Genomic DNA, 17,804 nt, shown 5'->3' with positions numbered 1-17,804 from the left:
AAGAACATCAAGTTTTTTTATTTATCTACACGATACATTAACCTCAACAATATAAACCAGTTTTCAATATTCTTTCTACCAAAATAGTTTTTAGCAAAGATTTTTTGCACTGTGTGGACGACACATACATCGTACATACGTAGTTTTGCTGTTTCATATGACAGTTCTTAATTTAAAGCCTTGATTAATTAAAATGAATATTAAGAATATTAAAACTATGTTGCAAGCAAAATGTATGCGTCTCACATGTTCGGTTAGGCAAAAAGCGGTTAAACTGGAAGTTCCACGACCTAAGTAACGATAAGTTAGCAACTTGACCTTATATTTTGTTAGAACAAGATATGATATGACGTGACAGTTTCATCCCGCTCGCACGCGACCATGATTACTAGGGTGGTGTTAGGAATACAACATTAGCTAATATAGCTAATATTTGTTAACATTTATTATAATGCAGGATATTCCATTCTATCATCATCATTAGCCAATAGTTATTCACTGCTGGACATAGTCGTGAACCAAAGCAACCGCCTTCCGCATTCAGGCAGGTCCCGCAATCATCTTCAAGTCACATTTTTCAAATCACACTTTCAGTACGCCTGACTGGACTGGACTGCCTTATGCTTGCAAATCCGTAATCACCACTTTAAGACTCGTTCTGTTCCATTTTTCAAACAATAAATAGAACAATTGTCTAGCCATAATAATAAGACAACACTATAACATAAACACTTGCTATAATACTATATCAAATATAATATCGATTCTTTTTTATTATACGGAACAAAACATTTAGTGTCGTTTGTTCGACAAATTTAAAATTTCGAGTAGTTTCAAAAAATAATGGTTTCTATATATATTACCATTTTAAACTGATACATCAAATTAAAATTAAGGTCAATTGATCATCCTGTGTATTTAAATAGTTCAGAGTGCGACCTCAACTACTTATAACCGGTTTTTGCTTGATAATATAAACTTATATGCATACAGTTTTCATTATAATTAATGTGTCATTGTAATATTCACAAGTAGTTTCCTATTTATTATTTAATATTTAATTAAATATAAAATTTATATAACAGAATATTAATTTTATTTTACCAAAACAGTTAATAATACACATGGAAAAATATGGCGTTGTCAATAACTTCTGTAACATTTATTACCGGACTTGCAAGACGCTGCATTAAAGACTGTAATCCGCTACTGAATAAAAGTATCCTATTACTTTTTGAGTAAAATAATATAATATGCCTTTAATAAGTTTCATTTAAAGTAAAGTCGATAATGAAAGATATCTTATAATAAAATTTTATTAATTATTTATAGTAAGTACATTTTAAATATATCAGGTAAATTAAACCCTGAATGTAATGCACGTTATATTTTAATTAACACAAGTATAGAACGGGTCTATATCGTGATTACAAGGGTTAATAGTCTACAGTGATAATTTATTGCTATTTAAATATTTCTATGATAATATTATATGATAAAGGGCATATTCTGTCACACAATTCCTATCTGTTTTGAATGTTTGTTTTGAATAAACATCACAACAAGGGCAAATCTATGGTTTTTCTAACTTTGTAAACCATACATTTATTTAAATAGATTTTGTGATATCATCAGATTAAAGTGGAAACTACTTCTTCAATAGAGATTAAGTATGCAATACATAATAATGGCTTAAGATGGACAGACGGTACAGATGTTGGGGTCATGTTATTTAGTTGTATAATGTTGTACCTTGGATTTCAATTTTTGATAAAACGCCTCAATTTAAAATAATATTGTTTATGGTCTTCGAAGCATCCTTCATAAACTCTAACGTGAAATTGTTATTTGTGGGCACCGTATCAGTGACGTCGAATACGGTTATTTATTATTCTTCTTCAAAAAGTAATTCTTGTGCATTTTACTTATTTTGTAGTTAGATTGTTGTGTTGTTGTCTTGCCGATTTTAACTTCCAAAGATCCTATAACAACTTCGTCGACATAATTAATCCCATAGATTATTTATCATCAATTCGAAGTCATAGTTGTTTGTTTATCTCAACTTCGACTATAGATAATTTGTATGTTTATTAAAAATGTGAGTTTTTTATTTTAATAATTTATAACAGCGTTTAAAAAAATTATTATTCATTGGTAAAATCATAATCAGTTTCAATATTTTACCTTCCATCCCTGAATATTAGCGAAAATACAAACAAAATCATCTCAATTTCGATCCCAATTATTACAATAAGATAAAATCAAGTCATTAGCTTGAATATGTACAAGCTTGACGCGTGGCAATGATAAAATCTGACCGAGATGTTAAAAAAATAAACAACAATTCAAAAGATAACAATGATACAATCAAAAATCAAATTTAACATTCAGATAAAATAAAATAATATCGATTGGTTTAAATAATTTTGTAAAATATAATAAGTATCTCTTAATCACAGAATAAACAATTTGCACAAGCGCGGATAACAGCAGTCTCTGATTATTCGCTCAAACTTAGATAACTCTAAAACTTTTTTGTTATAATTAATGTATTAGTAAAATTGGTATTTAGTTATTGTTATTTTGAACAATTAAAATATTAAATCAGGTATAGATTAATTTAGAATTTAAACAAATATTTTAAAACCTGTAATAACTAATTAAGTTCGATATATTTTTGGCTTTGCTAACAAGCCGAAATCTTGTATCAGGTCAGCGTAGTGACAAACTAATCTCTGTAGTTAAAAAAAACACGAGTTACAAAAACATATTAATGTTTGTCTGTCCGGTCATTCGCTTATCAGCCACAAAAAATTAAAGAAGTTTTTTTTTTTGAATTACTGGTTTTAAGAACGTTTCACATCTATATGAATTTTGTTTAAAATAAAACGGCTATTTATTTGTCACCGCAATCTGCCGATACCTTCTAGATTCAAGAGACTATTTACATACACGTCTATCTACTCGTATTTGAATTTTCCTTATATTCCTGATGCGTATGCTTATTAGTTATTGTATTCTCTGTGTGTGTAATATTGAATTCCATAACATCCGAATTATGCGAAATATTCATGTTTTGATATAAATCTAACAATGACGAAAATACGATAAGCATTTAATGACGTCAATAAAAATAATTTACACGAATGACGTTTCATTTGTTTTTGCGGCTATATTGTCATAAATAAAATTTGACGTAGCAACCAATCCATAATATTTTGATAATAATATAACTGCATTCATATCGAATAACATTGCGTTAAGATTTATTACTTAGATGGGCTTGTTTTGAAATAATGCAAACTAGACTCAATAATAATCTAATTGCTCTTTGCATAATTTGCTAGTTATTTTAGATACAGCTTTATCATTATTATTAGTTTTATATTCATCCTTGTTTCTTATTTAATTATAAATATATTTAATCAATACAGTAGAATATGTTTTTAAAGGTAAACACTAATAAGCAATTACATTAAAACATTATTTTTAATTTAATCGCGATTTTATAACATCGTCATCAATTACGTTGCGTTGAATTGTTGTTCTATTAGTTAAAAATGTAAAAGTTTTTTTTATCTTAATATGTATTTTCTTAAAATGCATAAATGTATAGTATTAAATTTATAGTAGTAGTATATATGTGCCTTAAATACAATTATTCAACTCCTTAATAATGCCGAAACACTGCGATCCAATTTCTCTTAGAGACGTCATTATCATATAAAATACAAGATGTATGTGCAATGTAATTTATATTCTATACTGAAATAAGCGCGTTTATTACGTACAGGTAATGTCATAAAAATATTACATCATGTTCATATTTTTTATTGAACTAAAGAAGGCTTAGTAAACAAAATGCGCAGCCTATATACGAAACTGCCGAAAATCTTTCGTCAGCACGTGCCTTACTTGAAGGCAAAAACACATTATTAGAAAATTAACATGATTAACCGGTTCTGATAAAAAATAATATTTAACGAGTTAGAATAGTTTTTAACGAACTACTTATATACCTTTCCAGAGACTAATTTACAATAAAATCTATTAAATTTTCATGGTTTCTTATCATACAGTCTAGATAGGTCAGTGTTTTCAATATTTAAATGAAATTTTCCTTTTATATTATAATAATGTCCTCCAGACCGATTTCGGCTACGGCAGCCAATCTCAAGAGAGATTAGCCAACTACGCAGGAGATATTATAGTGCACAAGTGTGTGCACTAGATTATTATAGTGCACAGAGAGAGATATTATAGTGCACACACTTGTGCACTATAATATCTCTCTCTGTGCACTATAATAACACAGGTGCCCTTTCTATTCCCTAACTCCCATAATCCGATGGGACGGCAATCCGACACGACCGGAAAGAGTTCAGGCGCAGGATCAACGGCTTTACGTGCTTTCCTAGGCACGGGAGTGTACACACTTCCAAAATTCTAGACTCCGGGCTGCTACTGAGAATTTTTCAACCCAATACAGACAGAAAAACCCAATAACTTTTTATTGGCCCGATCTGGGAATTGAACCCAGGACCTCCGGGACTGCGGCCTTATATCAAGCCACTAGACCAACGAGGCAGTCCCGTTATATTATATTAATTATAAACTAACGGACCTAAAAATTATCCGGTAACAAATGCAACGAGAGTTCAAGAGATCGGAATCGAAGCTGAGACTTTCGCATACTCATCAATCACTAGGCGACCGGCGGCACGCTATATAATAGAAGCTTATATAGAATAAAGGAATTATGTAGAATAAAAATAAAATTTAAGAATTTTACGGACGTTTTGAAGTTGAATAATAATATCATTCGCATATTTTACAGTTAGTTACTTAGAGACGGAAATACTTAGGGTAGCTAAGAAAGTATATTAAGAGTTGTGTAATTAGAAATTACTATCAAACTACGAAACATTATTTTTGCTATTTTACTGTATTTTAAATATTATTTATCGAATAAACAGTTGAGTTATATGACTAACAATGTAATAGCTTTTCAAATTAAATCATACGAAGATTGTATTAGATTCAAAGCTGTTTTAATTGTATAATAATTTCCTTATAAAGATAGTAATTAAATTCATTTTCTTATTTAAATCGCATGAATAAATGCCTCTCTTATCATTGCAAGATCGGTGGGTTTATTCACCGCCCTCGGCATACGTCATTAAAGCTCGTGCGACCATCGCATCATAGATAGGACAATCGCCCCAACAAAACAATTTCGCTCATATATTTAGAATAATAACAATTACGAAATTATTGCTTGTGTTTACTAAAACAATTTTTGTTCAAAATAACTTTACAAACATTTATTACATGGAAATGTGACGTCATCCATTTATTGAAAATTTACACACATAAGGTTAATATCTACTGTGTTTTTTCATATATTACATATACATAAACTGTCTCTAAATTCTTATTTCAAATATGCAAACTACAATATTAAAAATTAAATGGAAAATAATATTTAACTTAATTATTTATGACCTACATTAAAAAAACCGAGTTCCTTAATAAAATACTGTTTAAACCAATGAAATAAACTTACATACAGTTTATTTTTTATCAATGCACATGTATTATTAACTATTACTTTTACATTGAAGCTCAATAAAGTTAAAGCTTTCATTACCACGTGATAGTGGAGGCAAGTAGTGCCGTGATTCGGCAGCGCGGGCGCACGGTCGGCTCGCAAGATAAGCGTGCGGTTACATCAGACCGTGGCGCGTGCCCCGACAAGTATAAAGCCGTCGAGCGCCGCACCATCACCTCATTCACAAATCACAGCCGATAAATGACCAGTCAATATTAGATTGTGGCAATGATCTACGATCTCATGCATTTACCTGATTCAGTGATTTCTTACTTTAAATACAAACAGTGGTGGCACAGTGACAATTGGTGTGATAGTCATTCTCCGCGTTTTGAGCACCAGCAGAGATAACACGAGGTTTCTGGATTTTGTAATCTGACGAGAGGGTAAATATTTATGTTTTTATAGTTACAATAACTTTCAATATCTTAACGGTTAAGCGGTTATAAGTGGTAATTTCATATCCTCTTGTAATAATAATTACAAGACGATATATAAGTTTCAAGGATAAAATATGAGTTTATTACGAGATATATATATACAGAAAATCGAAACTACAAATATTTCTCTATTAAAGTGACGATAACGCAAGGGTCAATTACTTGTGGCCAAATTATCATTCCAGTAAATTATTACTTAAGTACGTCAATTGTTCGCGATAACTTTTCGTAAAGGCGATAAAAGTTCTCATACATATGACTTAAATATTTAAGTAGCTGATACATATATATGTATACTCTTTTATTATGAGCCTACAATTGATCGCATAAGCTTAAATACTTATTTTATAATCCATGTTAATCAATAGTAATCGTCATGGCCATTAAACCGGTACTATGTATTTTTTAAAACTCTTAGATCGCCTGTTTTTAGTATTACCTGCTGCTGCAATAAAATAAATTTACAAGGTATCATCATGTCATATCAAACTTACCATGAGTGTGGCTTTTTGTTATCTTTAATATAATCTAATACCTAAAATAAAATACTCTTTTTTAAAGTAAACCTTGGACGACATTAATATTAACAAATTTTCGTTTTTTGCAGTTCTTAGCCTTGTAGAGTTGAAATAACTCACTTGCAAGATAGAAGCGTTTTGAAACTAAGAAAAGATCGACGCGTATAATATAAAGAACAATGGCCACCGTGCAGTCTCCTTCTGACTTAAGCCTGGCGTCGACGCTGCCTGTGAAACAGGATTCAAACGACTTAGACCTAGTCGCATTGACAATGGCCGCGCTACGTTTTGTAAGTCCATGGTCTGTGGACACCGCAACCAAATGGTCGACGCGTATTGTACCTGGGACTCCGGAAGCTAAAGATCGCGTCATCACATTAGCAGAGGTCTCTCTACATGACACCCCTAAAGATTGCTGGGTAGTTATTTACGACAGGGTCTATGACATCACCGATTTTCTTGATGAGGTCAGTTTAAATTTATTTGATTTTTATTAATTATTCTCCTTGTAATATATTCGATAAATATTTTTGATTTTAAAAAAGCCACTGAATATCGTATGTACCTAATTTAATGATTAATTTAAAGACTCGCTTTTTGTATTAAAACCAGTTCCTTTAGCATACTTGATGATACTGAATATTTTATTTTAAATATTGACTAATATACATTTTTTATTGTTTTTTAGCATCCTGGTGGATACGACGTCATGTTAGAGTATGCTGGACGTGACGCAAGCACAGCTTTCAGGAGCTCTGGGCACTCTATTCTAGCTACTAAAGCACTAGATCGCTTTTTGGTTGGCGAGCTCCCCCTCCAAGAACGCATGTATCGTCGACCGGGTGGCATTCGTCTTAGCGATATGCCTGAATAATTCGCTAAAATTCACCCATATAATATAAGTCACTTTGTTTAATTATTCTTTGACACTGTGAAAGAAATTTAATTTAAAACTATTTAAAATTGTTGTTAGGCTAAGTTATCGCAATATGCTCTTATCGCTTAAACTTTCTTATAACAAATATATTACTTATTTAGTTTAGGTATTATTGTTAACAAAGAGACAGTTGTGTTGTGAGATGTGTGTATAAAGATTTTTGCCAGTATTATCTGGTACATTTATTAAATTAAGGTATCATGTTTTGCATTTATTTAGAATCATTTATTTTAAAGACCATTTCGCACTACAGTATTATGTAAAATATTTTTTACACTTTATTTTTACTAAATGTTTTCTTTCTGTTTACAATATATGTATTGTTTTTTATGAAGTTCCTATATTCTTTTAAGTGTTCTTATTTTAAATAAAAATATATATGGTAACTGGAAAGTATTTTGTATTTTTATTTTTTCAACTTGTAAATTTTAAAATTGAAAGTATGGCGCTAGTCAATAATTTTACTTCAATGACTAATAAATATCGTACTCATAAATCATGGAATCAAAAATATGCAACTAATAAATCATGGAATTAAAAATATGCAACTAATTCATTATTTTTAGTCGTAAAAGCGCATTATAAAAGCTTAAAAATTAATTGTACAAGAGGTACTTATTATTTATGTTGATTTAGTTCTTCAATGCAAATAATAATTAATGTTAAAATAACTGTATATTTACGATAAGCTAATTATTAAGAATAGTCGTTGAGTATCGTAATATTCTTTTCCTTTTCATCGTATAAACCGTAATGTTGGTTACGATTTATACGAAAAAATCATATGATGTAAAGCTTAATATTGTACAAATGAATTGTAAAATTATTATATAATATCGTAGACATTATAAATCGAATAAGTTCTGGTCAGTACCATATCTGAAACAAGACTGGTTTTTTTATGTTGAATATAAAATACATTATTAAGGTGACATTTATATAAATGTTAAACGCCTTTCTACAATCGGTGACAAATAAGAGAATAAGTCATCAATAACAAAATCAGATATTTAAAAAATATATGGAGATATGGATTGTCTATTTTTTTATTTTTCATTTAATATTATAAACGATTTTTATTATATTTAAAATAGCACATAAATACGCACTATCTTATCGTAAATACTGAAATAATCCCATGGACAATTATTACTTTAATTAATTAATAAAATGGTACAATATTAGAATATACTTGGGTTTAATGTCTCGGGCACTGCTAAGTTCAATGTCAATCAATAAACTATAGATATTATTTCATTGAATTGATTCACTGTACTTTTCTTCAAAAGTAGTTGGCCATTTAGTTTTGATTTGTAGGTTTGTTATCTCGATATTTAAAAAAATCACGGTTGTGTAAAGCGGGTACGGGTATTAGCTTTACCCGATTGAAGAAAGAAGCCACGTTGGACGCATTGTTTCTCAATAAGGTGGCTTGGGTAGGCCTTATTTAAAAGCGGCTAGCGGCTCTGGATCTTTTTGTTCGGAAATTTACACACAAATAGAAACTTTTTCGACGCCCGATTTCCTCCCGTATGTTTTTACGAATCGACTAGAACCTATAAATAACAGTCAATCAGGCGTAAAAGCGTATATATATCCAAGACTCTTACTGCTGGTCTCATCATAAAATAGCCTGATCTAAATACCCGTGATTTGATCAATTCTGTAGATCGATCGTACAGCCTCACGTAGGTGAGAATAATTATGAATCAATTGAGGCACAAAACTCGAATCTAGTCAAGATCACCGGCTATTTTAAATGCAGGAAGATCAAGACAAGACTGAAAACGTTGATGCTAAAAATTGTTCTGGAATCAGCACAGCATCCTTAATCTTTCATGTCACTCCTAAGAAGAGACTGATTAGATTATATATATTAGGCGAACTTGGCTTAGTTATTGTAGATTATAAAATGTAAATTTAAAGTTTTATTAGCGTAATAAAGTGATTGATATCTTTTACTGGTGGTAGGACTTTGTGCAAGCTCGTCTGGGTAGGTACCCCATGAGTGGGTACTCATGGAGTACCTACCGCAAAACAGCAGTACTTGATATTGTTGTGTTCCGGTTTGAAGGGTGAGTGAGCCAGTGTAATTACAGGCACAAGGGATATAAAATCTTAGTTCCCAAGGTTGGTGGCGCATTGTAAGTGCAATTATGTAAGTGATGGTTGACATTTCTTACTGTGCCAATGTCTAAGGGCGTTAGTGACCACTTACCGTCAGGTTACCCATATGCTCGTCGGCCTTCCTATTCTATAAAAAAATATATATACCCGCTTTGCCCAAAGAGCCTATTCGCTTTAGCTACCCATGGGGAAAGCAGGTCAATAATAATTATTAGGTTTTTCTTACTTTTCCATGAAATTGTAAGATTTTTTTAAAGTTTGTTTTTAGTTTTATAGTCACTGATACATGTTAAATACATACATAGAAAATTAAAACAGATACACGAATTAGATAGTATTTTTTATTACACCACAAACGTTAACGTGCCCGCTTCGGGCTACCTTTCTCTTTCTAATGAAAAATTAAACACGCCAATCATCTTGAATTGTAATTGTGAACTTTAGATATTTTTTTATTCGTTTCTTAGAAACGTTATCTTTACTGATATTTCGAATCACCAAACTACGGTTAGTTAGCAAATTAATTCTGAGATTGTTTACTTAATTTTTTACAAGTTGAATAATAAAATAACATGTATCATTTTATAATAATATACAATCTTTTTCGTAGTAATTTTTTTTTATAAATATTATTTTATAAATTAATAAAACATTGTAATTGCACCATGCATGCATAGCACTAAATAAATTTTATTATTATAACACAAATTAAGTACGTAATTCAGCGGTGCTTATACTTAGTTTTGAACCCAAAATCTGTTAATTCCACATGTTCCACATGTGGATAGTACATCCACTGGGGCTTATCGTTTTATTGATACAGTGACTTCGCATAATTTTAATTAATTAAAATAAAGACATTTAATCAAGTTTTTTTTGTCATATCTTTAGACCTTCGATTAAAATATAATTGAACCAATTAACAGCTTAAATTTCCATTACCTTAATCTACTTTAGGTACTACCCCAATTGAAAATTATGTCAACCTAAAAATCGATTATTTGACAGATAAATTGTTGGGTACTTGCATTATTATCAGCCTACGACATAAAGGATTAAGTGACTAGTTTATTTTCTTTTTAATACGTTATAAGACCTATTTATTAGTTTTGTTTGAAACTAACATTGTTATTATATTTTGTAATTCGATAGCGGTAACATTAACTGCAATTTGTATGGAATGGAAACAGCGCTGTCTACTTACAATAATCAGAACTCAATACAAAAAACTGTTAACGTTATCGCACATTGTATTATATAATTTCCAAAAATCCAAATGCCCTACTGGTACAAATCAATGAAAAAACAATATTTTTCTTACATCTCGACTTAAGTGTGACAGTCTTCCGCCCCATGGTTAAAATATGGGATAATTTTGTTTAAATAGAATTGTATCCAAACCAACAGAATAAAATAATGACATGCTGTAAAAATATATTTTACGTATTTTACAGTCGTATTTTGAAAACGTGTCAAATAAATAAGTTTTTCAAGTATGGCCACTTTTTCCCCTTACTAGAAGTATACTAATGACCTGGAATTTTGTGTCACTATCTCCCAATCTACTATATTGCAATATACATAATATAAGTGAATTTACATAAAAACTATTATTTTATTTATTGATAATGGAAAGCCAGACGAGTTAATGAGCGACCTAATGATAAAAATGATCACCTCTTGTTTGTAACCATGCATTACAATTTGCTGCTATGCGATTTTTAATTGTTTTTCTCTTATTAGTAACGCTTTGCGCTCTATCTCAAAACCGTAAAAAATTAAACAAGCTGAAAACTAAATTTATAGATAATAATACATATAAAGCTCTAGGTTGTTATAAATACAAATTGCAATTACGATTTAAGACATTACGTGGGAAGCGAAATATTTATGAAAAACTGATTTTTGCGACTTTTGACCTTGAATATCGATGCGGACGTGATATTTATTATTATTGCGACATTTGAGGTAATATTTAAAATTAGCGCTTGGATAAGGATAAGGATAAACACTTCAATTTTATTTTTTTGTATAGATATATAGATGTCAAACAATAAACTGTTGGCACAATGAAAAGCCATTAAATTATGAATTTAATTTAATCAATGATATCATACACGTAAAAGAAGCAGATATTCATATAAATAAAAATGAAAATATTTTTATATTGTATTAATTTTCTCTTTTTTTACCTAATTTACAATGTATGATTGGATTTATCACTTGGAACAAAAATTGTGTAATTTTTTTTCATATAAATACGCAAACCATTTTCGGTGTGATCATGAATATAATCCTATACCACACATGTGGTATAGGATTTATGCTCAGCTATCACGCTCATCGCTTTCCTTGATGCGGATGAATACTCGAACTAAAAACGTCCCAATTTAGGACGTATTTCAGTTTTTAATTTGTGGTCCCTAGTAACTATAACTACTTCTTTTTACATGTATAATATTATAGATTCCATTCAATTTTTAGTTTGATGGCTTTTAATTGTACCATATTACTTCACCAATGTCACTAAAATTAAAACACATATTAACTACTGTCGCCCAGATAATCAGAATTACGATTCAAAAGATAAATGCTGCTAGAATTCTTGCCACCACTCCACGTGGTCATGATTTGCACATAATTTGATTTTTAAGTAAATAATTTTTAAATAATGCTTTCGTTAAATAAAAAAGACTATTGTGTTTTGACCGTAGACAGAGAAATTTTCTCTGTCTACGGTTTTGATATTTGACAACATTTTTATTTGAATCAGCTGATTGTCAATGTCATTTATGCCTATCTAGTCCGATTTGTTTCTATTTGTTTGCATTTATTTATTGTTTATATGATTAATATATGTAACTACGCAACGAATAAAATCTGATCTATAAATTTTTTGTTATGAAGTTTCTCTAATTACGGCTTAAAATGTCTGTTCATTGGAGTTCAGAGATCATGAAATGGGAGTACAGAGAATTACAAGCAACTGCAATGTCTGTTGATTACTCCGGTAATAATGTTCTTTTGGCCGGGCGCAGATGGCTGGCTATAAAATCCATTAGTTTAGAAGATGATGGAGGTGACATTGTGAAGAAATATCCTCGCCACAGTAAATATGATGCAGCCGGTGCTGAATGGTGTCAAACTTATCCCGGACAAAAACTTTGCGCAATTGCGGTAAGAAAATAATGCTTTATTTGTGTTTATATTTTACTTCAAGTGTTGTGGTGAATTCTGTGGACTTCGTGCGGTAATCAGCGTGGGTCTTTTGATAATTCTATCAACCACGCTTCTTAACCAGAGAGGTGTTCTTTGCTCATCAGCAGGATATTTATGGCCTGATACTTTACTTTTTTCTATGTGACTTGAAAAAACCGAGATATCCCAGTGGTAAGAACGCGTGAATCTTAACTGATGAACATGGGTTCAACCCGGGCAAGCACCACTAAATTTTCATGTGCTTAATTTGTTATTATAATTCATCTCGTGCTTGACGGTGAAGGAAAACATCGTGAGGAAACCTGCATGTCGAATTTCACTGAAATTCTGTCACATGTGTATTCCACCAATCTGCATTGGAGAAGCATTGTGGAATAAGCTCCAAACCTCCTCCCCAAAAGGGAGAGGAGGCCTTAGCCCAGCAGCGGGACATTCACAGGCTGTTACTGTTACTGTATGTGACTTCTGCTATGCTTGATAGATTCTTTTTTTTTTTGTATATCCAAATAGAGTAATCAGCATGTGGACGTATATGAATGGCGTGCGGGAAATGATTTAACATGTATATGTTCTCTCCGTGGGCATACCCGGGTCGTCAGTGACACACACTTCCACAGACAAGATCACAACTTAATTGCAACTTGCTCCATAGACACATTCACTTACCTTTGGGACTTACGAGATACAAGAAAACCGATCATCTCTTTAAGTGCTGTAGGTAAGATTAATTTATTCTGCTTTGTATTACAATAAATGTATATGTATTATTTAGGTATAAAAAGATTAATCATTTTTACAATATTCATGTAAAATGAAATTACTATACATTTATTAATTCAATAATTAAACCATTTATGCTTGAAGAAATACATACATGTACATAAATTAACATAACATAACTTTATAACGTACAAATTTTTATGAAATTTATAATGACAAAGTATATAATATTTTTATAGCTGGTGCATCTCAAGTGCAATGGAACAAAGTTTCATCTCATTTAGTGGCCACAGCTCATGATGGTGATATTAAGATATGGGATTATAGGAAAAGTGCAACACCCTTGCATTACATATCTGCTCATCTTTGCAAAATTCATGGAGTCGACTGGAGCCCTCATCATGAATATCAACTAGTGACATCTAGCCATGACGGTAGTATAAAGTACTTTGACATAAACAATGCTAGACGACCAGAAAATGTTATAATGACAAATTTCCCTGTATGGAGAGCTATTTACACACCTTTCGGTAGTGGCCTTCTAACTATTGGGGTTGGATGGGGAGGATTGCCTCGAGTGGAGCAGGCTGGGGTCATAGGAATTTGGATAGGTGGATCCCTTACTCACAGATTAGTTGGCCACACTGACACTGTACAAACTATGGTGTGGCGGCCAAATACATTGCCCTCTAATTATCAACTTGTTACTTGGGGAAGGGATCAGACTCTGAGATTGTGGACAATGCATCCATCACTGCTTAAAATGTGCCTACATTATTTACCAGAGGATACGGAATACGAAGAAAATAATAGTGACTGTAAGTTTTTGGTTCCATCACTAATATATTATTTTATTTGTGCCTTACCTTTGCTTTTTCGATAAATGTTTTGATTATAAAGGTTTATTACATATATTAATAAATATTTCTTTCAGCAGTTAGTTACGCATCTACTGTTAGTTCAATGAATGATCTCTCACTTAGCGATAAAGGACAAGAGATACAAATGGTATGAATTATAAAATTAGATGTTTTATTCATTTTCAGTTTCCACTCAAAAATGTAAATTATTTTATATTTCAGAATAAGATAGTACATAAGACAACTACCTCAATAGATGAAGAGTTTGAATCAATTAGAGAGATGGCTAACATAGAAGTTACAGATATGAATATTGAGACGAGAACTTGCCAAATACATTCTGAGCGCAACTGTTACACTGCCAACTTACAAGTGACCTTTCCTAGAAATGTTACTGAACAAACTATACCCAAGTTTTCTTGGCTATCAGGAACAAACGTAGATAGTGCAACTACAATTAAAATTTTACAAGCCATTAATAGAACTGCTTATAAAAAAAAAAAGGAGGGACATAGATGTTTGTTATACTGCCTTAAAACATTAGCGACATCTATAGATGAGGTACTTTTGATGTTATTTAATTACGATTATCTTTTTTTACGCTTTGCATTTCTTTAATTGTATGTACATTAAGATTCCAGTTAAATCTAGCGAAGATACCGATTCAATGAAGTCAAGTCAAAGAAGCCAATCAGAAAGTGAAAACGCAGCCGATTCATGTATTCCGTTTCCCAGAACATGTGGTGCTAAATGGTGTGGGGTTAGCACTCTGGTGGTATTCAGTCGACCACCAAATGCAAGGCGGCTGTCACTGAAGCATGAAACTGGAACCCCAAGATCTATGTCATCGCTTTCCTTAACACCAGGGTTATTCGGAACTGGTTATACTTCTGTGTCACCTCACGCAACAACAACGCCCTCTCCAACAAATGCATCTGGCTTTCCGCAGTTACATCACAGGCACGCATCAAATTCTATAACAACATTTTACTTTCAGGATCGGTGGGTACGTATCAATTGTACTTATGATATTATTACTAAAAGCTGTAAATTATATTCAATAATCTTTAGAAAGCACAGAGCCGAAGGGCAGGCAGTATGCGCAGTCGAGGCAGCATATCGACTTGTACGTCGCCTCGAGTGGTGCTGTACGCCGCCAGCAACCTTTTCCCCTTGAACAGGTCGCTTGCTGAAAAATATATTATCAATGCAGACAATCCCGTCGGTACGTATGACCACTATTACTTGTTCGCTAGAGTTATATTTTTAGCATATTAAGTATAGTCTTTGTAATAAAAATTGTGTAATTCTTCTAGACATGTGTGAAAGAAACGCTAAGGCGGCTTCAGAAGAAGGAGAATGCGAGTTGTCGCACGCGTGGGGGCTGGCCGCACTCGCCGCCAGGTCACTGACCGCGCGCTCCGTGGAGCACCTCGTGTCCAGCGAGGAGAGCATGGGCTGGGCCGGACACCCGCTCTGCTGCAACCTCGTGCAAGCGCTGTGAGTCTCTGTACGTTACTGTCCTCGCCGAGCGGTCACTGACCGCGCGCTCCGTGGAGCACCTCGTGTCCGGCGAGGAAGGCATTTTCTTCACGTTGTTGTTTCAAATGTGTAGAATATGATGATATATTGATTTTCTCATGTGTGCAAGTAGTCGTATTAACAGCATTTTTTGTTGCAGAATATCTCATTATGCGAAATCGTCAGACCTACAAATGGCTGCAATGTTGACTTGTGCTTTTTCAGTCTTCAATGACACTAGTAACTCTAGTTCTCAATCTATCATTAGCACGTCAAGTTGTGTGAGTATATTCTTAACTTTAATTAAAAATAAAATTTCTTAATAGTGTGAAATCTAATTGAACAAGTGGGCGTCAGGCAATTTAAAGAAACTTATTATAATATTGTCTCAAAAATATGAATTAATAATACATTTTTTTTGCAGGAAAACAGTACATCCCCGTACAGTACTATAAATCAGTATAGCGAAATAAGCGCCGATGGATGGACCTTACCAATAATCCTTCGTAGTAACTCGTGCTCAGAAGCAGAAAATTTAAATACAGAATACAGTGTGACTAAGTCCGAGCCTACATCAGCCTGTGTCATAGACGAGGCGACTGTCCACCTTTATCACTGCTTCAAGCGAGCTTACGCGGATGTACTGCATCGTTGGCAACTCATATACAAGAGAACAGAGGTAACAAACTATTACAACTCCATTTTTTTAACGAATTAAAAATATTCGGATTTTTTTATTAATCTAAATAGTTTTAAAATCTCGTGTGAATCTGTCATCACAGCGACCTACAGACTACATATAGAACACTAAAATGAAAATAATAATACGAGTTCAAACTTGATGTCTGCGCTAGGAAACTTTGAATGGCATCCATCGACTAACGGTCACTGAAATGAATGATCTAGTAGTGGTCACAAAATGTAACGGCGAGTCGTCCTGCAGGTAATGAAGCTGGTGCGCGGCAAGTGCGAGGCCGCGGGGGCGGGCGAGGCGGCGTGGGAGTGCGCGCGCTGCGGGCGCACGGTGCGCAGCGCGGCGTGCGCGGCGTGCCGGCGCCTGGCGCTGCGCTGCGCCGTGTGCGGGCGCGGCGTGCGCGGGCTGGCCGTGGCCTGCGCGCTCTGCGCACACGCGGCGCACGCGCAGCACATGCTCGCCTGGTGAGATCACACACACTAACGCGCGAGCGCGAACTGACGATGCGGAGGAAACTGGCAACATCTCGCATATTTTAATTAATTTTTAATTTCTTCTGTTCAAATGATGTGCCCTAAAAATATAGGATTATATAACATTAACATAATTATCTTTTGTAGGTTTGCACAGCACGATACGTGCCCTGCTGGATGCGGTTGTAAATGTGTTATTGAAGGAAACTCTACATGGAAAGGAACAAAATATGTTTAAAATTTATAAGAGTAATCACTAATATAAAATTATACAGCTTCATATAAATAAACATATATATATTTCCAATTTTTGTATAGCTTAATATAAATAGTTAAAAAAAAACTTTATTGAAGTATGAAGACTGCCGCTTTTTGTACCTATAGTAATAAATAAATTAATACAAACAAACGTTTCACAGAGCTTTATTTAACAAACTCTCCTCAAATCACATTTTTGGAAAAAATAAAACAAAAATAACAGTGCGCAAGAATATCATAGTTTGTGAGTTAAAAAGTACAAACTAAATATATTACGTCGCTGTTCTGGCAGAAACTGTACCAAAAGAAAAATAATACAATCACAATATCAAATTCATACAGTAACTTCAAAAATTCAAAATACATAATTATAACAGATTTAACCTTTAAACAAAACAAAACTATAGAGTTTTGTACAATCACAGA

At 32.8% G+C, this 17,804-nt stretch overlaps 2 protein-coding genes across 3 annotated transcripts; both read left to right on the top strand.

The window, feature by feature from the left end:
- Positions 1–5,808: 5,808 nt before the first annotated feature.
- On the top strand, positions 5,809–7,828 carry LOC126781162 (uncharacterized). Its single transcript, XM_050505999.1, has 3 exons — positions 5,809–5,997; positions 6,659–7,036; positions 7,258–7,828. The coding sequence occupies exons 2-3, from the start codon at positions 6,749–6,751 to the stop codon at positions 7,441–7,443; spliced, it is 474 nt and encodes a 157-aa protein (XP_050361956.1). The 5' UTR covers positions 5,809–5,997; positions 6,659–6,748; the 3' UTR covers positions 7,444–7,828.
- Positions 7,829–12,440: 4,612 nt separating this feature from the next.
- On the top strand, positions 12,441–17,483 carry LOC126781411 (GATOR complex protein WDR59). 2 transcript variants are annotated; one of them, XM_050506375.1, is made up of 12 exons: positions 12,441–12,810; positions 13,363–13,570; positions 13,812–14,390; positions 14,510–14,580; positions 14,655–14,993; positions 15,067–15,438; positions 15,504–15,657; positions 15,749–15,932; positions 16,114–16,234; positions 16,378–16,632; positions 16,897–17,111; positions 17,268–17,483. In XM_050506375.1, exons 1-12 carry the CDS (start codon positions 12,562–12,564, stop codon positions 17,356–17,358), a joined length of 2,838 nt encoding a protein of 945 aa, XP_050362332.1. In that variant the 5' UTR covers positions 12,441–12,561; the 3' UTR covers positions 17,359–17,483. The 2 variants fall into 2 exon arrangements, with proteins under 2 accessions (XP_050362332.1, XP_050362331.1); XM_050506374.1 differs by having other exon boundaries at positions 14,507–14,580.
- Positions 17,484–17,804: the final 321 nt, after the last annotated feature.

This window comes from Nymphalis io, chromosome 3 (assembly GCF_905147045.1).
Source record: "Nymphalis io chromosome 3, ilAglIoxx1.1, whole genome shotgun sequence".
In the NCBI taxonomy this organism is placed as follows: Eukaryota; Metazoa; Arthropoda; class Insecta; order Lepidoptera; family Nymphalidae; genus Nymphalis; species Nymphalis io.
The sequence above is the reverse complement of the archived record's forward strand: the minus strand, read 5'-3'. Positions and strand labels throughout refer to the sequence as shown.

Bases quoted from the DNA above. Each gene is read 5' to 3' on its own strand.
- LOC126781411 (XM_050506374.1), top strand. From the start codon at position 12,562: ATGTCTGTTCATTGGAGTTCAGAGATCATGAAATGGGAGTACAGAGAA. The intron at 15,933-16,113 runs GTGAGTCTCTGT...TTTTTGTTGCAG, and splicing joins TGCAACCTCGTGCAAGCGCT to AATATCTCATTATGCGAAAT. The intron at 16,235-16,377 runs GTGAGTATATTC...TTTTTTTTGCAG, and splicing joins TCATTAGCACGTCAAGTTGT to GAAAACAGTACATCCCCGTA.
- LOC126781162 (XM_050505999.1), top strand. From the start codon at position 6,749: ATGGCCACCGTGCAGTCTCCTTCTGACTTAAGCCTGGCGTCGACGCTG. The intron at 7,037-7,257 runs GTCAGTTTAAAT...ATTGTTTTTTAG, and splicing joins TCACCGATTTTCTTGATGAG to CATCCTGGTGGATACGACGT.